Source organism: Oryctolagus cuniculus, chromosome X, assembly GCF_964237555.1.
Source record: "Oryctolagus cuniculus chromosome X, mOryCun1.1, whole genome shotgun sequence".
NCBI classification, from domain to species: Eukaryota; Metazoa; Chordata; class Mammalia; order Lagomorpha; family Leporidae; genus Oryctolagus; species Oryctolagus cuniculus.
The window spans coordinates 37,657,498-37,681,592 of record NC_091453.1 but is presented as its reverse complement, the minus strand read 5'-3'; the positions used below and the strand labels follow the sequence as shown (position 1 = coordinate 37,681,592).

The following is a 24,095-nucleotide window of genomic DNA, read 5'->3' as shown; positions in this document are numbered from 1 at the left end:
GAGGCTTTAATAGTCACTTCCTTTGTGACTATTAAAGCTATAATGCATATGAAGTTCATTACTTATTAACATTTTAATTGTTATTCTTTTTTCAGACACTATCACATGAACCCAAAGTTCTTCAGGAAGGTCTCCTTCAGTTGGACTCAATCCTCTCCTCCTTGGAGCCCTTGCACCGCCCAATTGAATCCCCAGGGGGATCAGTGTTGTTGCGAGAGCTGGCTTGTGCTGGTAATGTTGCTGATGCTACCCTCTCGGCCCAGGCCACACCTCTGCTACATGCACTCACTGCTGCTCATGCCTACATTATGATGTTTGTTCATACTTGCAGAGTTGGACAGGTAAGAATAATCTTAGAGCAATGCATGTTCATTTAAAGCCAGTGAAATACTTAGAACATTGGCAGGTCACCCTGCTTAGAAGCAAACCTACCTGGGCTATAGCTGAAAGAACCATCCGATTTAGGCTGAGAGTTTTTGATTGTGTTTACCCTTCTAGTGGAAAATTTACATTTGTGCATCAAGTTGCTGTGTTACTCTCCCTTGTGACTATATCATTATTATATGAACTGCACTTTTTAGAGAATGAGAGAGATTGTTATATTATTGGGCATTAATTTATATAGTCAGTTACCCTTTTACCAGACAAATCTCCATCAGATGGTCATCTGGCTTCACTACTTTCTAATCTTTATTATAAGTGTATGTAGGCCTGATAATGGGTTATTGAAGGACATTTTGCCACATAACATTTAAATCAATAGTAATTAGATTACTAAAAATGTCCTTAATATCAGGGTCTGTGCCTACAATCTCTTCTTGTGATTCCAGAAAAAAGGCATCTTTGTGTAGGTGCTCAGAATTTTTCTGACTTCATTCCTCAGGCAACTGATACCGAAGATCAGTGGTATCATTGCTGAACAGGGCTGTTTTATGTGTGCTGTTGAGTAGGAGTGTATTCTCTGCCATCAGTGGGTTAGTCACATCAGAAATAAAAAGCATAACTTGTATACTGTTCAGAAAACTAGCATAACAAAGCCTCAGGGTTTATTTTTTTGTATTACTTTTTATTAAATGAAAATGAAACAGTATTCAATTTAAGAATTAAATGTAAATATTCCCTGAAGTAAAGAGGTTAGAGAGAAATAAGAAGGCCTCCCTCCCCCTCCACAGCAAAATAATTAATAAATAAATTGTTAATGAGGCTACAAAATTGTTTCTTTGATTCAGGAAAAAAGTTGTCACTAATGTTTACCTTTTGCTTTACAAAAAGGGATGAGGACAAAAGTTAAAGACAGTTTGTAAATATTGTAAGGGAATAATGTGTGGAAGTGTTATCTTAAATATGGACATTTTGGTGAAGAGAATAATTACGTTAGAATAGTAACAAAGGAATAATATAATCTTAAACCAGCTGAATGTTGATTTTTGTCAAAGGACATCTCAAACTTGAAATTCTTTCTGCTTTGGCTGCAGAGTGAAATTCGTTCCATTTCTGTAAACCAGTGGGGCTCTCAGTTGGGTCTGAGTGTTCTGAGCAAACTGAGCCAGTTATACTGTTCGCTAGTATGGGAAAGCACTGTTCTCCTCTCTCTCTGTACCCCAAACAGGTAAGAGAATGCTCATCATCCCTTTTTATTATCTGCTAGCTTTTCTGACAAAGAAATGAAGCTCAGTGAGCCCAGAGGGTTATTGTGCTCAGGGATGGCAGAGTATGGTAAAGAGTTCAGAAGTTTTTGTTGTGTTGTCCACTTACCAACCTATGGACTGCATCACAAATGAGCATCTTTGATTTGATGACTCATTGTAGCTGTGTCATGTCAGCATAGAAGGTGTTTAACATTGGGTCCAATTGTTAGCCATATACGAAGAATCGAAATGGTAAGTGTTACATTATGAATTGCAGATTTTTTATTACATTCAGCTCGTCTGCTGCAGGAGGGATAGTGTCAGCAAGTTATAAAATATGTCTAATATGAGGATATTTGATAAAGTTCATGGAAAATAGGATTTAAGTTTGTTTTTGTGCAAAAGTACTTATTTAAGATTTATTTATTTATTTATTTGAAAGTCAGAGTTGCAGGGGGAGACATCTTCCATCTACTGGTTCATTCCCCAGATGGCTACAAAGTCTCTGGGGCTGGGCCAAGACAAAGCCAGGAGCTTCTTCTGGGTCTCCCACCTGGGTGACAGGTGCCCAAACATTTGTGCCATCTTCTGCTGCTTTCCCAGACCATTATCAGGGAGCTGGATTGAAAGTGGAGCAGCCGAGATGTGAACTGGTACCCATATGGGATGCCGGCGTCACAGGTGGTGGCTTTACCCACTGTGCCACAATGCCAGCACTGCAAAAATATTTTGAAATTTGTGCATACTTCAGAACGTTAATGGAAAACGTGTGTTAAGAAAAAAACTGCATGGATTTCAAAAATTTTTTTTGACACCAAAATAAATAAGTAAATGATAAGTGTTGGTTTTTCCTCACTGTTTATATCTTATTGATCTTATTGCAGCCTACCATCTGGTTGTGAATTTGGCCAGGCAGACATGCAGAAACTGGTTCCAAAGGATGAGAAGACAGGTACGGCCCAGGGCGGAAAAAAATCAGGTAACTCTAAGAAACTAAAATCTTACTTGTTCCCTTCAGTTCTGTTTCCCTGTTTTTATAGGTTTGTCATGAAAATGTCGCTAGCTCTGTTGTCCATAGTCCTTCAGTTTTCATCTTTTCATTGAATCATTACATATTACTATAAATAAACTATTTTAGTGTCTTTATAAAAACACATACACTTAATTTTAAAAATTAGAAAATGTAGAAAGAAAAATCACCCATATTTCCACCACCACAAAAACAGAGTTTGGAAGACTTTGCCTAATATCTTTCTCTGAGGTATTTGTGATGTCTTAGGTAAAATGCCTCATAGCTTTCTTGCTTCACTTAACATTAAGTGCCAAGTAAAGGTAAATGAAGTGACCATTCCCTGCCCTGTTAAGTTTCCAGTCCATTATTTTGAATAGTGAACATCTTTGTGGTTTTATGCAAATATAGATTGATTCCTAGAAATCACTGTATCAAAATATGGTGGAGTTTTAATTTTATTGTAAAATATCAAGACGTTTTGATGATATGTTGAAATAACAAAATTTTGGCCAACACCATGGCTCACTTGGCTAATCCTCTGCCTATGGCGCCGGCACCCCAGGTTCTAGTCCAGGTTGGGGTGCTGGGTACTAGTCCCGGTTGCTCCTCTTCCAGTCCAGCTCTCTGCTGTGGGCCGGGAGGGCAGTGGAGGATGGCCCAAGTGCTTGGGTCCCTGCACCCATATGGGAGACCAGGAGGAAGTACCCAGCTCCTGGCTTTGGATCGACGCAGCGCCAGCCATAGCGGCCATTAGGGGAGTGAACCAACAGAAGGAAGACCTTTCTCTCTGTCTCTCTCTTCACTGTCTATAACTCCCTCTCTGTCTCTCTCACTGTCTAACTCTGCCTGGCAAAAAAAAATTTTTTTATTATAGTATGCTAAAAAATTTATTATTTAAAACCTAAAGTGTTTCTTTTTACTTTTTTTTTTAAGATTTTATTTATTTGAGAGGTAGAGTTACAGACAGTGAGAGGGAGAGACAGTAAAAGGTCTTACATCCGTTGGTTCACTCCCCAGTTTGCTGCAACGGCCGGAGCTATGCCGATCCGAAGCCAGGAGCCAGGAGCTTCTTCCTGGTGCCCCATGTGGGTGCAGGGGCCCAAGCACCTGGGCCATCTTCTACTGCTTTCCCAGGCCATAGTAGAGAGCTGGATTGGAAGAGGAGCAGCCGGGACTAGAACCGGCGCCCATATGGAATGCTGGTGCCTCAGGCGGAGGATTAACCTACCACGCCACAGCGCTGGCCCCTCTTTTTACTTTTTAATGTGGCTGCTAGGAAAATTAAAATTATATGTGGATCACATTATATTTCTTTTAGATAGTGCTGGTTTAGAAAATTGCTTTTATGTTGTATCATAAAGCTCCAAATTGGAATAAGCCAAAATCATGAGCAATTTTTTGCCCTAATGCAACAAACCAAAAATTAGTAAAAAATAACTATTCCAGAACATTAAGCATAAAGCAGAAAATTTATTTAAGAGTCAGATGTCTTCATCTGCTGGTCCCCAAATGGCTGCATAGCTGAGACTGGGCCAGACTGAAGCCAGGGACCCGGAACTTAGTCTAGGTCTCCCACATGGGTGGCAATGGCCCCAGTACTTTGGCCATCTTCCTCTGCCTTCCCAGGTGCATTAGCAGGGAGCTGAATTGGAAGCAGAGCAGCTGGGACTCAACCACTGATATGTGATGTCTGCTTCAGAGTGTGCAGCTTAACCTGCCGTGGCACATGCTGACCCCTCCCCCCCACAAATATACCAAATTTAACTCAAAGAAATCAAGCAATTTACTAAGAACTGAGAATGGGATTAGATTCACTTGCAAAGAACTGACTCTCCTAAGAATCCAGATGTATTTTTTCCAGCAGCTTCTTGAACACTTTTTGCAAAGAGCACTTATTTTCTATTTGACTTTTAGAGTATTGAAATGAAAACCTGATAACTTCTTTCAGTTTGCATAAAGATTAATTTTTAATTCTTACAGCACACACATATAACAAAAAGTCATCCCATATTTGCATACAATATTCTTAAATACTAGGAGTAGAATTCTCCAGTGATAATCTGTAATGTCAAATTTGAGTTTGTCAATAAAATAGAAAATTATAGCAGAGCACCTGCGTTGAGAGCAACAGGCACTTTGTACACTGCAGTCCATGTGAATGGTACCCCAGGGGTTGTGCTGTACCTATGGCAGTCTCCCAGGGGAGCCCTTTGTTAAGACAGTTGATATGCTTTCATTTGAAGATGTCAACATTAGCTACTTAATACAGCTCCAAACAGAAAAGCATATCGGTACACTTTCTGGCTGTTTTAGTTTTTAAGAGTAACATATACCATAGGTAGCTCGTTCTTGAGATTCAGAACAAGGCACCAGGTAAGTGCTGGCTCTAGAAGGTCTTAATGTTTCTTTCTTGTATCTGCAGATGGAGAACAGGATGGAACAGCTGGAAGTATGGATGCTTCTACCCAGGGCTTATTGGAAGGCATTGGACTAGATGGTGACACATTGGCTCCCATGGAGACAGACGAACCTACTACTTCAGACTCGAAGGGCAAATCTAAAATCACACCAGCCATGGCTGCCAGAATCAAGCAAATCAAGCCTTTGTTGTCAGGTGAGTGATTTTCTTTTTTCTACTTCCATTTTTGGCTTTTCAGAGCCTCAGCCATTCCTCAAACTGAGTTGAAAATGCTATATACTTTGATTTCACAAAGTTTGAAATTTCTGTGAGTTGCTTTCAGTTGTACGTTGTTGAATGCCTATGATGTAACAGGCTCTGTAACTGCTAAGAATATAGAGTACAAGGGAATCTTCTTTCTGAGTGCTATGTCTACCCTCCCATCTTAATTCCTTCTCTTCAACTATTGCAAATGGCTTCTGCTCCTACCATTCCACTAATACTGAATCCACTGATTATGTTTCAGTTCCCTTCTCATCTGTCTGCAGTTGGACAGTTGCCCACCATTTCCTTCTAGAAGCACTTTACCCTTGTTTGTGTGTGTGTATGTATGTGTGTGTGTGTTAGTAAACTCTCCTAATTACCTGATTTGTTACTCTACTAGTATCCTCTTCGGTTTTCTCTTCTTTAAATTTTGCTGACAAGTGACATAGTCTGGTATATGTTTTATTAAAGTCACTGGCAGCTCCATGAATACTACATTGGCAGGACACAAGGATGCACACTGATTTGTATTTGCCATCTTTTACCCCTTAACATAATATCGATGGTTGGCCTATTTTGTATATTCCTTAGTAGTTGCCTCTTCCTGATGCTTTAAAGAAATGTGAAAGTCTAACTTCTGGGCATCTGGAGCCCTGCTGAAAAGCAGAAAGTGGCCTTTGCTATTTCCATTTTTTTATCTTAAATCTTAATGAATTTTACACTTAGTTGAATTTTGAAAGTTTACCAGCAGTATCCCCAAATTAAAGTAAAATTGACCATCTGAGATGATATCCATGTTTATCTCACCTTGCTTTGTTTCACAAAACTTTTTGATATGACCTTAGAGCATTCTAAGAGGGCTACTTTGCAGGCACAGTATATGCTTTTGATGTCTATTTCTCTGTGATCACTGCCATTTAGTTTTTTCTCTAGTCCTTGAACTACCTTTGAGCCACTTTGCTGTCTGTTTACCTGAAAGCCATAGTGAGAAAATACAAACCTAATGTTTGGATGTGTTTTTCCCATTGACTTGAATTCATTAGGTTTTCAGTGCCTTGGAATACCCACCTTCCAGCTAGATAGTACATGTATACGTGTAGCCCAGGATTAAGAAATCTTAATCTGAATGAAATAAGAAGAAGGACTCTTTCCTCTCTTGCTATGCTGTATGTCTCAGAGCTTACTAAGTTTTAAGCTTGAAATGTGACATGAGCTCCAGTAGAGCTTGTTTTTATACCATGGATTCATATGTGCATGTACATCCTTACAAGACATAATTTGATTCAGACTTAGCCCTTCTTGTCTCTATATCATGATGAAATAGTGTTTATTTGAAAAAATGCTCTGTAGCATTTCCGTTTGCTTTTTAGAACTACTAAATACTGTAGAACTGTAAAAGTACAGAAAAGTATTTTACAGAAAAGCAGAGAAACAATGTTTAGGCTTAATTTTCTTTCTCTTTATGCATTTTCTTTTTCTATGCTTGTATTTGTAGTCCAATTTTTGTTCAACAATAGAAGGGTACTTCCAGAAAATGTCATGGAAAATGGAATTAAAAATAAATTTATCTTAGTGCAGAAATAGTTGAAATCCATGCATGTGAATGGTCTTCAACAAATTCTTAGAAAGTGTTATGGAAAAAAACATGAATTTTTTGCACCAAAAACCTTATCTTTTCATTCCATTTTTCCATGAACATTTCAAAGTCCCCACATAAATTAAAAAACGTGTCCTGTAGAGATGAACATTTGAAGTGTATAATTTACCTAATTCTGTAAGTGAAATTTTTATGCTTTCTCTAGCATTTCCCCCCTTAAATCTTTCATATTGTGATCAGACAATATATAATGTATACCTCTGAATGCTTATTTGTTATTCACATTTGTTACATATGTTACCAACATACTTCTGTCTTCTCATAAAAAAGGAATTTGAACAAATTTCCTTTTTAGATTACCGTATGTGGAGACAAACTCAAATGTTTCCTAGGTATTCTTTGGGAGGAAGTGGTCATTCATAAGAAAGTATTAATGGTAATGTGTCTATTGTAATGAAACCCATTTTGAGAATACAGTCTTATTTGGACTTCTGGGTTCTAGCTTCATCCAGATTAGGCCGAGCACTTGCCGAGCTATTTGGACTCCTTGTTAAACTTTGTGTGGGGTCTCCTGTGCGCCAGAGACGGAGTCATCATGCCGCCAGCACGACTACAGCACCAACACCCGCTGCTCGATCAACAGCCTCAGCCCTCACTAAGCTACTGACAAAGGGTTTGTCTTGGCAGCCTCCACCATATACACCAACGCCCCGCTTCAGGTGAGGTTCTGCTGTAAGATGCAAGGACTAGAATGTTGCCATAAAAGCAGTGTAATTTGCTGAATGAACTGTTTGGTCCCTTACTAACTCCTGATGCATACCCCAAAGAAAGTGTGAAGTGCTTGTTTTATTTGTATCTAGTACAACATAGAAATGTCCAAGGCATTTGCAATCAGAATGCATTTCAGTAACCCTTTATTTTAATGACCTTTATTTTAATAACCCTTTGTTTTAAAGTTTTGTTAAATTTTACTCTTGGCTTTTACGTGAATTTTCCATTGCTTCTCTGTCTGCTTCTGAGAAGGTTGAATTTTTTTTTTTTTTTCATTTTCCCTCATTCAGGCTGACATTCTTCATCTGTTCAGTTGGTTTCACATCCCCAATGCTGTTTGATGAGAGGAAGTATCCCTACCACCTAATGCTACAGAAATTTCTCTGCTCTGGAGGCCACAACGCTCTTTTTGAGTAAGGATCATTTGCTTCCAAGAGAAGCATTTTTTGGAGTTTGGTCTTTTCTTTGTGCCTTTCCAGCCCACAGCTTTCTAAGTCACCTATCTTTTGTCAGTAGGATACATATTGTTAATGTCCTTGGCATTGTAAACTTTTAGCGTGTTTGTCTGTTTTCCTTGGAGGTTGATATTTAGCTTGTCCTAGGGGTGTTTAAAAGGGTCTCTGCTTTTCCTTGTTGAACTTCTGGTTCACAGTATATATTTCTCTAATGGGCTTATCTTTTCTGTTTCCCTAAATACAGTAAGTTTTCTCATTTTCTTGGTCATAACATTGTAAACTGAGTTTCTCTCCTTTGGCAGGATGGGGACAGAGGTAAAGCTTTAAAAAGTAGAGTTAATAAATGGTGGACAGGAGTTGACACTGTGGCATACTAGGTTAAGCCTCTGCCTGTGGTGCCAGCATCCCCTGTAGGCGCTGGTTCAAGTCCTGGCTCCACTTCCAATTCAGCTGCCTGCTAATTCCTGGGAAAACAGTAGACGATGGTCCAAGTGCTTGGCCCCTGCACCCACGTGCCAGACCTGTGTGGAAGAAGCTTCAGATCATCCCAGCTCTGGCTATTGCAGCCATTTGGGGAGTGAAACAGCAGATGGAAGACCTCTTTGTCTGTCCCTTGCTCTGCCTCTCAAATTTTTTAAATGGTAGATTAGAAGCAATACCTCCTGGGAGGAAGGACATGTAGTACCAATATAGAGATTTCGGATCTTTTAAATGTATAACCACCTCCACCCCCAATCTCAAACACTAATATGCTAATTCCACATTTTCTCTTAATTGTGTTTTAGAACTTTCAACTGGGCTCTGTCCATGGGAGGCAAAGTCCCTGTTTCTGAGGGACTGGAGCATTCAGATTTACCTGATGGTACAGGAGAATTCCTAGATGCCTGGCTTATGCTAGTGGAGAAGATGGTGAATCCCACCACGGTGCTTGAATCTCCACATTCACTGCCTGCCAAATTGCCTGGAGGTGTCCAGAACTTTCCACAATTCAGTGCCCTGCGCTTTCTTGTGGTAACTCAGAAAGTGAGTATTTGGCACATAAAAGCAAGAAAAATTTCTCATGCTTACTAGGTAACTCCTATTTTGTTCTGTCCTCCTTGGTGAAATAACGTGATTGCTGAAGAACCATTGGATGGGGCTGTCTTACAGAAGGGAATACAGAGACCATTTGAGAATTCTGTAGTATAAACTTCAGATTGGTACTTCCATATTGAAGTATATGCCCTTTTTCTTTGTTTCTTTGGGGCCTCTCAGTGCTGACCTAGGATTTTTCTTGTTGACACTAACAGATTGTGGCAGGACTATTGCATAGGTCTTAAACTTATTCCTCTTGGGACTTTGAATTGAGACAAAATGATCTTCACAAACTTTTCAAATAACTTAACAGGCAGCCTTTACTTGCATCAAGAACCTGTGGAATCGGAAACCGCTGAAGGTGTATGGTGGGCGAATGGCTGAGTCCATGCTAGCTATTTTGTGCCATATCCTCCGTGGAGAACCTGTGATTCGAGAGAGACTGAGCAAAGAGAAGGAGGGATCTCGGGGAGAAGAAGATGCAGGGCAAGAAGAAGGTGGCTCCCGCAGGGAACCTCAAGTCAACCAGCAGCAGCTACAACAGGTAAGGTGCTGCTAGCCTGGCACTCCAGGCTCCAGACTTTGCACCTAAACCAATCCAATGCTTGTGAGTTTTCTAGGTTCATGTACCACTAAGTGCCCTGTCCTGTTAGCTAAGAGATAGATTTAAATTCACTCCCTCCTAGCAGTTTTTTTTTCTCCTAAGGAAAGCTGGGGTGTAGTCCCAGTGCTCTGCACAGGTACTAGATGTGTGTCCTCCTAAGCACATTAATTACTATTGGAAGTCTTAACAGTATTCTCAGTAGCCTGCTGCTTCCAGCTTCTTTGGAGGCGCTCTCAGTCCATTTTCTGTTGCTGATAGCACAGGACCTCATGCTGGGTCTAAGTTATAAAGAAAAGAGACTTATTTTTGGCTCATGGGTGTGGTTCAGTGTTGCATCTGGTGGTGATGGCATTTTTGCATGCAGAGTCCCAAGGCAGTACAGGGCATCAATGGTGAGAGGCCTAGACAAACTGTCTTATAGCAGACCCACTCTCAAGATAACCTGTTAATCCATTAGTTGCATGAATAGATGAGTCCATTATTCACCTCTTAAAGTCCCACCTCTTAATATCTAAAATTGGGATTTAAGTTTCAACAAGAGTTTTAAAGAAGACAAACCATAACAGGCAAATTTTGCTTGGCTATTATCTGGTTAACCTGTAAAGGTGGAGGGATGCTGTGGTCCAGCTTTATTCTCCAAGAGCAGTTTGAAACTTTAGTCAGTACAAAACCTTTTTTTCTATTTCCAAATAAATTTTTCATCCACATTGTAAAAATTGGAGACTAGAAGGGGGAAGGAAACAATACATAAGATCCTTCCTCTTCAGCCTCTGAGTGTTTCAGCATTTTGCTCTTGGAATTTTTATGTATGTGTGTTCTCTGTGTCTAGAGTGCTTTTCACATCTGTCTTCTATTACATGCGTGCATCATTTCTTTGAAAAAGTAATTAATACTCACTTTAGAAAACTCGAAAAACACAGCGATGTATTTTTTACAAGACATTCATAATGACTACCTTCACTCAAGGTCGTCATTGTCTTTCTTTCTAAGTCACTTGGTTCTGTGCCTGATTTTAATCTAATCAACATCAAACACTATGTAGAGCTGCACTGCCGTCATTAAGAGATGTTTTTGTTTGATGTTTTAAGGCTGTGGTGTATAAGTACCTTATGTGTACATCTCATGATTTTCTGCTTAGTAGTAGAATTCCTAGATCAGTTTTTCGGGCACATCTTCAATTACCAGTTTATTTTCTAGATCCTTTATGGTTTCAGTCTTTTAATTATAGTTAACCCTGTTAGTCACAATAACCTCTATCCTCCTCCCCCACTTTCTTAGAGAATGGAAATGAGAATCACCTTGACTTCCTTCCTCAGTAGCTTTAATGTTTCAATGCTGTGGAAGCACCAAACAGAAAGGGTTGTACGTGTTACTAACTGCCTTGACTTATACATGCTTTCAGTTCCTATCTTGAAAAGAGTCCTTTCTTTCTAAAATGCATTTGAATTTTTCAGTTCATATGGTGCTGAACTCTTGCATTCTTTTTATAGCTCATGGACATGGGCTTCACAAGGGAACATGCCATGGAGGCCTTGTTGAATACCAGCACCATGGAGCAGGCCACAGAGTACCTTCTAACCCACCCTCCTCCAATCATGGGAGGAGTTGTTCGAGTGAGTTGGCTCAGGAGCTCTGATTTTCGAGGATATTGCTTTGGCTGCCGATATCCTTTTTTTTTTACCCTCATCCTTCCATCACTGATCTTTCTATAAGCTGCTTCTCATTTTCAAATACCTCCATGCCAATATTTTCTTTTTCATGGTAACTCTCAAATCTCCAGAATATACCTCGGCCATGCAAATTACTGGACTTGGTTTGCAGAATAACCCATAAGTCAAAAAGAAGTAGAAGAGGCACACTTTATTGAGATGGAGAATTAGGTGGTCACATTGAAGCCCCCCTTTCTGTGCTTAATTTTCATTCTGATTAATCCCCTCGGTTCTTGTAGTGACCAGGTAAGCCTAGTTGATTTTCTCTAGAGAAAGCAGCATGTTCCATCTCTAAAGTATCAGCACAAGATGTCTGATTCATTGTGAGTTGGGGAAGCCGCATTGGGTTTTTGTGTGGATGTATGTAGTTGCTGGATTTTTTTGTTGTCGTTCTGTAGGATCTCAGCATGTCCGAAGAGGACCAGATGATGAGAGCAATTGCCATGTCTCTGGGACAGGATATTCCAATGGATCAAAGGGCAGAGTCACCTGAGGTAACTAGGAAATGGAGTTCAAAAGGGCTTGGTACATTAATTAGTATTTCTATGAACATTAGGCTACCATGTAATTAGTGGTAGAATTAAAGTTTAAAGAAATAGGTGCAAGTACTCATTTGTCCCAACTATGCCATCCATCACTGAGCTACCCCACATTGACCTGAATCTTTAGGCGAAGCAGAAGAAGCATTAATCTTTATTTCCAGACTTCAAAATGTACTTGGTAGTGCCCATTAGGCCAAACTTGGTACCAGTCATTTTAATTTCATATACTGGCAGACAATAGAAGACAGTGTCTAAAAGTAATTTTGTGGGAGATGGTGTAGGATGCTGCAAATAAATTGTCAGGATTTTATGATATGAAGATTTACCCCCCTTCTGCCTTCCCTTAACCTGAGTATCTGCCCTCATATTCATTGCCACACCATGATGAAAGTATCAACTGCTTGAGAAGGTAGGGGGTATTCATATGGTGAGGTAAATCCATTCTGAAGGTCTCCCTCACTTTTCTTCCTCCACCTCTTCCGTATGCTATCACTCTTCCTTCCCTGCCTCCAGGAAGTTGCTTGCAGGAAGGAAGAAGAGGAACGGAAAGCCCGGGAAAAGCAAGAAGAAGAAGAAGCTAAGTGTCTGGAGAAATTTCAGGATGCTGACCCTCTGGAGCAAGATGAGCTCCATACTTTCACAGATACCATGTTACCAGGCTGTTTCCACCTTCTTGATGAGCTGCCAGACACAGTGTACCGGGTGTGTGATCTGATCATGACAGCAATCAAACGTAATGGAGCAGACTATCGGGACATGATTCTGAAACAAGTTGTCAATCAGGTAAGCTCTCAAGGGGCCGTAAGAAGAGGCTAAGTGAAGTGGTTTCCCTGCCATCTGTCAAAACCTGATTTCTGAAATAACATTATTTTTGAATTCTACTCCATATGGGTATAGTCTTGGGCTTATTTTGATCTGGTAGTCTAGTTCTTACTTGAATGTTTCTTGCAACAGTGAACTATGTCACAAAAAATATCTTCAGGAAAGAAAAACAGAGCTCTTTTTCTAGCCTCTTTTATAAATATATATATACACACACAAACAAATGTCTAAAACATGTCTTGCTTAAGTCAAGTTCAGCCCCATCCCATGGGTTAATGATAAATAAATGTTTTTTCCTCCTTTGTATCAATCCCTTCAATAAATAGATCCCCATCATGATGAGTACTTGTGGTATCTTTTTTAAGTCATGCTTTACCTCATGAAATCAATTTATTCATTAATTTATGCTAACTATGTAGAAGTAAAATCAAAAATTATCCAAAATGAGATAGCCAGTTAATGTTTTGGTTGTAATTTTCTTTTTTATTTGTTAATCTATTCATGTACTTAAATCATTGAAATCTTTTTTATATGGCTTTTGTTATTTATTTCTTTAATTGATGATAGTAAGAGTCCACATTTATGAGGTACAGTGTGATAATTTGATACTTGTGTACAATGTGATGATCAGATTAAGATGACTAGCAGTCTCCTCTCCTTTAACATTTGTCATTTCTTTGTGTTGGCAAGCTTTGAACAGGACTCTTCTAGTTCTTTATAAATAGAATGCTATTGTTTTGTTTTGTATAATTTTAAAACCTAGAAATGGAAAGAAATAAAAAAGGGAAATGCTTTGGGGTGGCATCAATATAAACATATAACTATAAAACATCTTTCACAGAAAGGTTTAGTATCTTTTTCATCTACATTAAGAACTTAAATGATCATAATAAAACTAAAGCTATGATATAAAAGAGCAATAATTTCAAATTAAAATTTAATGTATGCAAACAAAAACCATACTGACATTTCTAACATGCATGGTTTTTGTTTTTTGTGATAACTCTGGGGGAAATGAAAGATTGATAAAGTGTAAATCGGTAGAACATTTTGGGGGTTAACTATCTGCACCAGGGATTCTTAAAATATGAATTGCCTAGGTCTTGTTCTGTGCAGCTGGTTACATTGTCACCTGTGAGGCCGCATCCCACCTGAGCACCTGTTTGAGACCTGATTGCTCCACTTCCATTCCAGCTCCCTACTAATGTTCCTGGGAAAGCAGTGGAAAATGGCCTAAATCCTGGGCCCCTGCCACCTGCAGGAAGCTCCAGACTCCTGGCTTCAACCTGGCCCAATCCTGGCCACTGGGGCTATTTGCAGAGTGAACCAGCAAATTGTAGTCTTGTAGTCTAGCCCAAGAAAGTAGTCATTTGGTGATGTTCCTTTAGAACCATACATCTTTTGGTACAGACCCAAATCTGTAACATGTTACTGTTTATCTATCTCTCTTCAGTGAATGTGTTGGATTAGGAGCATCCTAATAGGTTGAAAATATTTTCACTACCATTTCCTGTCTGGGTCACTTTTTTGCTTCTGTAGGTGTGGGAAGCTGCGGATGTATTAATCAAAGCTGCTCTTCCACTGACAACAAGTGACACAAAAACTGTGTCAGAGTGGATCAGTCAGATGGCTACTCTGCCCCAGGCCTCCAATTTGGCTACTAGAATCTTGCTTTTAACATTGCTTTTTGAGGTAAGATTTGGATTCTTTTGAGCCCTATAATTAATTTATCAAAGAATTATCAAATACCAATTTTATGAGGCATTGAATTAGATGTGTGAGGCATATTTCATGAAGCTAAGTGAAAATGAGCACAATTAAGTACATACTACAGTATTCTGGGCTACATAAATTATATCAGCAATACTGTTTTGTGTGAGTTTGGGAATGGTGTATGTGTCACTTCTGGATAATGTGAGAAAGATTTCTCAGAACAAGTGCTAATTGATTGTATTGTGTCTTAAAGGATTATAAGGTGGCAGTTAGAAAGACAAGTATTCAAATTACTATCATAGTTTGGTCATGGAATATTTTTGCCCCTTTGAAGAAACCTAACTGGTGGCCACATAAAGGGCGGGGTGTGGAAATTGGAATTTGGTCAGCATTAAGGTGGAAGCGTCAAGTGGAATCAGGCTCCTCCTTTCCTTACCTGATGAGTCAGCTTACTTGAGGCAAGAGCATGACTGGAATAAGACATGATTCTTGTTCTAATCAACATAGGAGCTAAGAGGCAGTTGACCTTGGGTTATTCATTTGTAGCTCTTCATGTTTAATTTAAAACCGAACTTAATGAAATAAACTCCTTATAAGAAGGCCAAATGGTGTGCCTACTCTCCAGGGACTTTCCCTTTGTGCTAGATGTAATCATTCTTTTTATAGCACCTTATGCATAGATTAAATACTTGGGAAAGTTTCTTAAATAACTAACTTTTTTGGATATTCATTTCCAGTTACAGGTAACACATTAGTGTAGCCCCAGGAGTAGGAGCCATTAGTGTATTTATTCCATCTGCTTTTTAAGATTCTAAAACTTCTCTGCAAATTGGAGACTGCAAGTTCCACATGGTTAAGACTGCACAGCTAAGATCACAATGCCTGATGATATGAATATTTTCATATTAAACACATAGTAATGTGCCAGGCACTGTGTGGAGCGCATTGAATAACCTCATTAATCATCACATTACCCTGGAGATAAAAGTTTAATTCCCTCAGACCCATGAGAAAGCTAGAACCTAGAAAATTTTAAGTAACTCATTTCACATTACACAGCCAGTAAGTGGTAAGGTAGAATTCAAATCCAGCAAACTGTATTACTATTTACCTTCATGTTCTCCTACACCTTCTAAATTCTTGATACTGAGTAGAAGTTGCTAACCTGGTTTATTTTTTTTGCTTTGATTAATGATTCAGGAGCTGAAGCTGCCTTGTGCTTGGGTGGTTGAATCCAGTGGCATCCTTAATGTTCTGATCAAGCTCTTGGAAGTGGTTCAGCCTTGCTTACAGGCCGCCAAGGAGCAAAAGGAGATCCAGACCCCAAAGTGAGTGACTGTTTCCAGCCTGTTTGATTTTGTGTTGCTGTGGGACTTGACCCCTCAAGCTTAAGGTCTGTATCTCAGGCACTTTTCTGGCTCACATATGGGTCAAATCTGGATACTTTAAGTATTTTGAAAATTGTGAGGTGCTTAATGAAATAAAGATACATTCTGCCAATTTGCACATATTTCAGACTTTCCCAGAAGAAATCATTTTTTGTTTTTAGGTGGATCACCCCTGTGTTGCTCCTGATTGATTTCTATGAGAAGACAGCCATATCCTCAAAAAGGAGAGCGCAGATGACTAAGGTGTGTGATATATATATGGTTGGCAGGACAGTCTAGGTTTCTTGAGAAAAGAGCAGACTGTAAGAGAATATTAGAGGGCAGTGAAGAATGTAAAGGTCTCTGACCAAAGTATAAATTTCATTAGGGATCTTCAGAGCCACATTTCTGTTCTAAGTGGTGAGTTGGAGCTGCTGGCCCAGTGCGCCAAGCACTTACTCTGGAAGTCATTGTTAAAGGGATTTACGGTCTCTGGAAGAGGAGTGGCTCTCATGTTATGTGAAGCCCTGAGTGTGCAACAGTTCCTCCAAAGACAAGTGCTCCACAGAGAAAGAATATTACATGTGACATTACCTTACTACCTTCTTAGAAGGAGAGGTTTTGTTCCCGCAGATCGGAAATGAATGTTCCCTTTTTGGGGAAAAACCATTAGAAACAAAAGGAAAGTAGAAGATGGCAATACAAGGATGTAGATGGATTTTTGCTTAGATAGATCCTAAGGATTGTGAGGACTAATGTCAATGGAAACGCAGTTTTCAAAACTTGCTACATGTCCAGTATATTTCTTTTTCCTGGATTAGTTTTAGCAATGAACAGTGATGAAGTTACTATCACTGACAACCTTGAAGGAAATACCAAGGAGAAAATTTTTTTTGCTTTGATATTTAGTACCTACAGTCCAACAGCAACAACTGGCGCTGGTTTGATGATCGCTCTGGGCGTTGGTGTAGTTACAGCGCAAGCAACAACAGCACTATTGACTCTGCCTGGAAATCGGGAGAAACAAGTGTACGGTTTACCGCAGGCCGAAGAAGATACACTGTCCAGTTCACTACAATGGTGCAGGTATATGCTGATCAGAAGCTATAAACTATATTACAAATTGGGAAACATGCCTTTTGATTTTCTTTAGGAAACAACAGTCTTAGCAGGATTACCACTACTGAATTTGGCTTGGTTTTCAGGAAATTAAGTCTTCTTTTCTTTTTTTTTTTTTTTTTTTAATTTTTTTTGAAAGATTTATTTGAATAATCAGAAGTTAGAGAAGAGAGAGAGGTCTTCCACCTGCTGTTTCACTACCCAAATGGCTGCAGCAGCTAGGGCTGGGCAAGATCAAAGCCAGGAGTCTCATCCCTGGTCTCCCACACGGATGGCAGTTGCCCAAGTATTTGGGCCATCTTCTGCTTTTCCAGGTGCTAAAATCAGCTAGGAGTTGAATCCGAAGTGGAGCAAGGGCCAGCTCTGTGGCACAGTTTTTTAATCCTCTGCCTGTGGTGCCGGCATCCCGTATGGGCACCAGTTCTAGTCACTGCTGCTCCTCTTCCAATCCAGCTCTGCTATGGCCTGGGAAAGCAGTAGAAGATGGCCCAAGTCCTTGGGCTCTGGCTTCGGATCAGCCCAGCTCCAACTGTTGTGGCCGTTTGAGGAGCCAACCAGCAGATGGAATACCTCTCTCTCCGTCTCTCCCTCTCTAACTCTACCTCTCAAATAAATAAATAAAATCTTTAAAAAAAAAAAGTGTATCAGCCAGAACTTGAACTGGTGCCCACGTGGATTGCTGGCATTGCAGGCAGCAGCTACTCACTACACCACAATGGTAGTCCCTAAGAACTGAGTCTTCTAAAGTTATTGATGAGACCAGAAATCTGTGCAGTTTGATACTATCCTTCCTGGAAATGAATTTTAAGTGTTCATTCCAGGGTTAGGGAGTTGATTAGGGCTGATCTTGCTCTGTTGGAAAGTTTAAAGTTCATTATAGGGCCTTGTATATACCAGTTTTCTTCCTGGGTTTTCTCTTCTATAGATGATGGGAATGGAACAGATTGCCAGGGTTTCTTCCTGTTACATCATTTTCCTGGGAAGTTCATACACACCCATGTGCACCTTTATAATTCCTTTTTTTGGGAGAGATATTTTTTTTTGTCTGCTTGAATTCCTAGGTTAATGAGGAAACAGGAAATCGACGCCCTGTGATGCTGACTCTCCTCAGGGTACCACGGCTGAATAAAAATTCAAAAAACAGCAATGGACAAGAACTAGAGAAGACGCTGGAAGAAAACAAAGAAATGGATATCAAACGCAAAGAAAATAAAGGCAATGGTATGGACTTTTAGTTTCAAGTTTTAAGGAATGTTTTAGTCTAGGGTGCCTTTGTGGCTTGCTCTGCCCTCTTCCATTGCAAGTGATTTCCTTTTTGGCAGATTGCTTGACAAAGTAAAGATACACAGTCTTCCCTTATGCCTTTTCATCTGGTCTTATAATCGGTGTGTAGTGTATTTTTCGTAATAGGACTCAAGTGCTTGGGGGATTCTTAGGAGGGAGAGGTATGGAAGGAAATGTCAAATCAAACTGCCTAAACTTTGATTTTTTTTTCTATTTGTAGATACCCCCTTGGCTCTAGAGAGTACAAACAGTGAAAAGGAGACAAGCCTGGAAGAAACAAAAATGGGGGAGATACTGATCCAGGGCCTGACAGAAGATATGGTGACTGTTTTAATCCGGGCCTGTGTGAGCATGTTGGGAGTCCCTGTGGATCCAGACACTTTGCATGCCACCCTTCGCCTCTGCCTGAGGCTCACCCGGGACCACAAATATGCCATGATGTTTGCAGAGCTGAAGAGTACCCGCATGATCTTGAATTTGACCCAGAGCTCAGGCTTTAATGGGTTTACTCCTCTGGTCACCCTTCTTTTAAGACACATCATTGAGGATCCCTGTACCCTCCGTCATACCATGGAAAAGGTGAGACATTTTGGTGTCATGCTGATTTAGATCTACATCATACCTTTGTTCTCCTCAGTCTTAAGCAAATAGACTTCTGCTTATGATACATAGCTAGATTTATATATATTCTCTACCCTATCCAGCAGAATTTCCCAACTGTGCAGAAACTTGCCTGGATATGGTTGATTATCTTGCTGAATGACATTAAAAGAAAGAACTGGAAAATTCATTTATATTCATATATATGAGTGTTTGTTTTTAATTTTTATAAAACTAAAAAAATTTCATTACTTATTTGAAAATCAGAGTCAGAGAGAGAGAGAGATCTTGCATCTGCTGGTTCACTCCCCACATGGCCGTAACAGCCGGGTCCAGGACAGGCTGAAGCCTGGAGCCAGGGGCTCCCACATGGGTGTAGGGACCTAAGCACTTGGCCATCCTCAGTTGTTTTCCCAGGCTCATTAACAGTGAGCTGGATCAGACGTGGAGCAGTCAGGTCTCGAACTGGCACCCATCTGAGATGCCAGCATCACAGGCAACAGTTTTACCCACCACACCACAACTGCAGCCCTAGAAAATTTATTTTCTACCATTAAAGTTACTATAGCAATAACTTTGATTTAGAAAATCTTCTCTAGTAATCTAGATTTTGTTAACCAAGCCAAAAACTGTTAGGAACTAGAATATCTAATTCTAAGTTTGTGTCTTAAAGATCATTCCTTTGAAGGAGTACTTCACAGGTACTCATCCAAGAACCTGTTTTCCTTTATTTTTTTTAACATTTATTTATTTATTTATTTGAAAGAGTTGCAGAGAGGCAGAGAGAGAGAGAGAGACAGGTCTTCCATTCACTGATTCACTCCCCAAATGGCTGGCAAAGGCCAAGAGCTGGGCTGATCTGAAGCCAGGAGTTTCTTCTGGGTCTCCCCCATGGGTGCAGGGATCCAAGGAGTTGAGCTATCGTCCACTGCTTTCCTAAGCCATATCAGAGATCTTGTTCGGAAGTGGAGCAGCTGGGACTTGAACTGGTACACATATAGAATGCCAGCACTGCAGGTGGCGACTTTACCCTCTACGCCATAGCCCTGGCCCCGAACCTATTTTCAAAATATTGTATTTCAGGATTATAAAAGTGTAGTAAGGCTTTTTTACTTTATATGATCTGCCAGGTACTTAACAAATATTTTTTGAGCAGATCAGAAAACAGTTTATATGTTTTATAAAGCAATGGAAGAAAAGATAACAGTAATTACAAAAGAATAAAAATGTAACTTTTTTTAAGATTATTTGTTTGAAAGAGTTACAGAGAAAGAGAGACAAAGAATGAGCATCCATCCACTGGTTCATTCTCCGAATGGCCACAGTGGCCAAGGCTTCGCCAAGGTGATGCCAGGAGCTTCTTCCAGATCTCCCACATGGGTGCAGAGGCCCAAGCACTTGGGCCATCCTCTGCTGCTTTCCCAGGTGCCTTAGCAGGGAGCCAGATCAGAAGTGGAAAAGCTGGGACTTGAACTGCACCCATATGGGATGCAAAGATTTATTTTATTTGAAAGGCAGAGTTAAACAAAGAAGAGAGTTCAATCTTCTGTTTGCTGGTTCAGTCCCCAAATGGCCACAACAGCTGGGTCTGGACCAGGACAAAGCCAAGATCCTAGAGCTCCAACAGGGTCTCCTGTGTGGGTAAAAAGGGCCCAAGTACTTGGCCATCTTCCACTGCTTTTCCATGTGCATTAGCAGGGAGCTGGCTCAGAAGCTTAGCAGCTAGGATTCGAACCAGAGTTCATATGGGCTGGTTTCGCAGGTTGTAGCTTTAACCTACTGTGCCACAATGCTGGCACCTCCATCTCCTTTTGTTGCAGTGTTCTTTTCCACATATTTAAGTGATGTTGCAATATACATTTTTGTGCCTAAGATTGTTACTCTTAGAGATCCATAAAAATCAGATCAATAAGGATAACAAATTCTGTTTTACTTGCTTGCCAGAAAGGTGGTACCCATTTAGCTTTCCACATGTGTATGTCTATACGTCACAGACTCTGCAGTTCTGCCAGCCTGTTTTAATTTCATCTCACATGTGCCAAGTCACGTGAAGTAGAGCTGTGAAAGGCAGCATGTATAGTTATCTAGTGTCAGGAGACAGCCCATCAAGGAAGAAACAACTATGTACAGATAGAATGCAGACTTAAAACATTTTATTGTTTAAAATTTATCAAACTTAAAGATGCTAGAAGAAAATGTAAGTTCTTATTGCGTGAGGAAAAAAATTTTGAAACTTGAAGTGAATTGTATTTGGGAGTGTGGGGAACAAAGGGAGATCAAAGTTTCAATAGGTCACCTTGGCAAAATGTAAACATTTGATAATATCCATTGTAGGAACAGGTATAGAGAACCAGGCATACTCTTACTTTGATGGGTGTGGAGATTGTGGCAGCCACATTGGAGGACAATTTGGTACTGTCAGTTTAAAATACCCTTTGACCTAGAAATTCTGTGGCTAAGAATTCATCTGATTATTAACATCAAGTATGAGAGAGTTCGCTGTGGACTTGCTTATAATATCAAGGAACTAGAAGTCTCATGTACAGCAGTAGGGTTTTAGATAAATATGGTATCTTTATAGTGAGATTAAACTTTTCTATATTTAAAAAGTGAAAGTTTTTTTTTTTAAATTGCGACCAAAGTATGAAGATTACCGTGTGTGAATGAACATGGCTTATTTGGTAAGAAAAACATTAAGAGATTAAAAGATAATTTATCCATATGAACATAAAATTCACAAAGAAATAGATAATAGAAAACACAGCTGAATTATTTTCTTTGTACTTTCCTGTGTTTTCCATGAAGAACAAACAGCTCTAGTCCAAATAATTGATGGTTTGGAGGTAGGCTATAAATTATTTGTAAGTCATTTTTGTTTTTAAATTTTTTTCAAAGATTTATTTTATTTAGTTGAAAGACAGAGTTACAGAGAGAGGTAGAGACAGAGAGAGGTCTTCCATCCATTGGTTCACTCCCCAGATGGCCTCAACAGCCGGAGCTGCGCCGATCTGAAGCCAGGAGCTTCTTACGGGTCTCCCATGTGGATGCAGGGGCCCAAGGACATGAGCCATCTTCCACTGCTATCCCAGGCCGTAGCAGAGAGCTGGATCGGACTGCACTTGGATTTTTAGGAAGTAGTGTTTGGTCAGCACTGTTTCTCCCTCTCTCTACCAGGTTGTTCGCTCCGCAGCAACAAGTGGAGCAGGTAGCACTACCTCTGGTGTTGTATCCGGCAGCCTTGGCTCTCGAGAGATTAACTACATCCTTCGTGTCCTTGGGCCAGCTGCATGCCGCAATCCAGACATATTCACAGAAGTGGCCAACTGCTGTATCCGCATCGCCCTTCCAGCCCCTCGAGGCTCAGGAACTGGTGAGTTTGACTTGCTTCTGACCTTTGACACATTAAAGGCTGTGACCTGACGTAACTCCAGAGATTTTTCTATGAGGGTATGTATAACTTGGATATCCTTCTTAGGTAGATGTTGCAACATTGGCTGGTTAGTCCTCTTGGTAAGTTCAGGAGGTGCTTCAGCAGCTTTTCTGATTGCTGTCAGACAAATCAAGGACAATGTAGTCCTTGCCTTCAAAGAGCTCATCTTGACAGGGCAACAGGGCTTACCTACAGTTAATGATTTACAAATAAAATGGTAATTACAAGGCAAATGAATGTGACTTACTTGGCGCAGTGGGAAATATCATATGTGTATTTTTGCCAGGGATTTGACCTATATTTCATTATAAACAATTAGATAAATACAAACTGTGGGATGTTCTGAGACAGCTGGTGTATCTCTGATTTCTGGGCATTACATTAGTATTGTGGTTATATAGAAAAATAATCCTGATAGGAGGCGTGTGTCAGTGTATTTCAGGGCAGTCAAATGGTGATCCTAGTTGAAAATTATGGACATTTATTGAACTTTTAAGATTTTCTTTCTTTAGTTTTTTAGAGTATTGCTTTGTTTTGAACAACTACTTGGGAAGGTTACTAATTATTTTGGGAGCCCCAGCAATATGCTAGGCATTTCTCAGGTGTGCTTTTATTTGATCCTCAAAATAACCAAATTTCAAAAATGAGAAAATTGTGTTTTGTTGATATAACAAAACTGGATTTCAAAATCAATTTTCTCTATTTGGTATTGCTGTATTACATCCTATGGGATGTGGGAAAGGCAAGAACCAGATGTTCTAGTAGACTACTTCAACATTGATTGGTTGAAAGTAGCCCCCTGTTCCAAAGCTTTTGTATCATTTGAGCACCTTTCTGAGTCTTCCTTTATTAGTTACCGAGTTTAGGTACTGGTTCGCTATTGATTGATTTTTCTCTCATTTTGGCTTAGCATCAGATGATGAATTCGAGAATCTTAGAATTAAAGGTCCTAATGCTGTACAGCTGGTGAAGACAACTCCTTTGAAGCCCTCGTCTCTGCCTGTCATTCCTGATACTATCAAGGAAGTGATCTATGATATGCTAAATGCTCTGGCTGCTTATCATGCTCCAGAGGAAGGTATGTGGCTAGCCCACCTCTGGAGGATGGGCACTGGAGGATACATTACTTTCCCTGGGTCTTTTTAAGCAACTTGTGGCATAGAGTGCCCACACTTTGAGTCTCGAGTTGAGACACAAAGTACAAGTCTCTGAAGAAACTAATACTCCTGAAGCATGACAGATACCACCCAGGGTAGCGGTGAGGCACCTGACCTGTTCAGGTGGGACAGGTAGGAAAGTCTCCTAGAGTAGAGTAAGTTATTTCTGAAATGAGTCTTTAATGATGAGGATCAGGAGACTGTGGAAGTTTTGAATGAGAATGTCTCTATAAAGAGATTAAAGAAGTATTTAAAAGGAAATAGTACCATTTTATGAACAGATTGAAAATGAGGTACAGATTTTTTGTAGAGTGCTGCTTGTAAGCAGTGAGAATACCATGGCTGAACTGCTTGGAACCAAGGGTCCCATTCCATTCATGTCCTTGTGCATTTCCTTCAGGACATACTATTACGGCCAAAATTTGATGCATACTGCTTTGAATAAGTAAAGAAAATCCAAACCTGTTTTTCATTTAGATAGCACTCTGACCCATACAAAGAATTCCTTGCTTCGCTCACCACAGAAACTTGACCCCATATCATAATTCC

General features: G+C 39.9%; 1 protein-coding gene across 47 annotated transcripts in view; it reads left to right on the top strand.

Moving 5' to 3' along the window:
* HUWE1 (HECT, UBA and WWE domain containing E3 ubiquitin protein ligase 1) overlaps window positions 1-24,095 on the top strand; it is a 144,381-nt gene that overhangs the window by 82,044 nt on the left and 38,242 nt on the right. For 43 of the 47 annotated variants that reach the window (XM_070067312.1, XM_070067310.1, XM_070067337.1 and 40 more), the window contains 19 exons: window positions 96-341; window positions 1,476-1,609; window positions 2,513-2,607; window positions 5,063-5,254; window positions 7,402-7,618; window positions 7,961-8,083; window positions 8,911-9,148; window positions 9,513-9,743; window positions 11,294-11,416; window positions 11,911-12,006; window positions 12,568-12,837; window positions 14,416-14,568; window positions 15,790-15,917; window positions 16,139-16,220; window positions 16,866-17,042; window positions 18,137-18,296; window positions 18,580-18,938; window positions 22,134-22,329; window positions 23,300-23,467. In XM_070067312.1, coding sequence (XP_069923413.1) covers window positions 96-341; window positions 1,476-1,609; window positions 2,513-2,607; window positions 5,063-5,254; window positions 7,402-7,618; window positions 7,961-8,083; window positions 8,911-9,148; window positions 9,513-9,743; window positions 11,294-11,416; window positions 11,911-12,006; window positions 12,568-12,837; window positions 14,416-14,568; window positions 15,790-15,917; window positions 16,139-16,220; window positions 16,866-17,042; window positions 18,137-18,296; window positions 18,580-18,938; window positions 22,134-22,329; window positions 23,300-23,467 — 3,388 coding nt within the window. The remainder of the gene's footprint in view (window positions 1-95; window positions 342-1,475; window positions 1,610-2,512; window positions 2,608-5,062; window positions 5,255-7,401; window positions 7,619-7,960; window positions 8,084-8,910; window positions 9,149-9,512; window positions 9,744-11,293; window positions 11,417-11,910; window positions 12,007-12,567; window positions 12,838-14,415; window positions 14,569-15,789; window positions 15,918-16,138; window positions 16,221-16,865; window positions 17,043-18,136; window positions 18,297-18,579; window positions 18,939-22,133; window positions 22,330-23,299; window positions 23,468-24,095) is intronic. The other 4 variants (XM_070067323.1, XM_070067321.1, XM_070067322.1 and 1 more) reach the window with 2 other exon arrangements.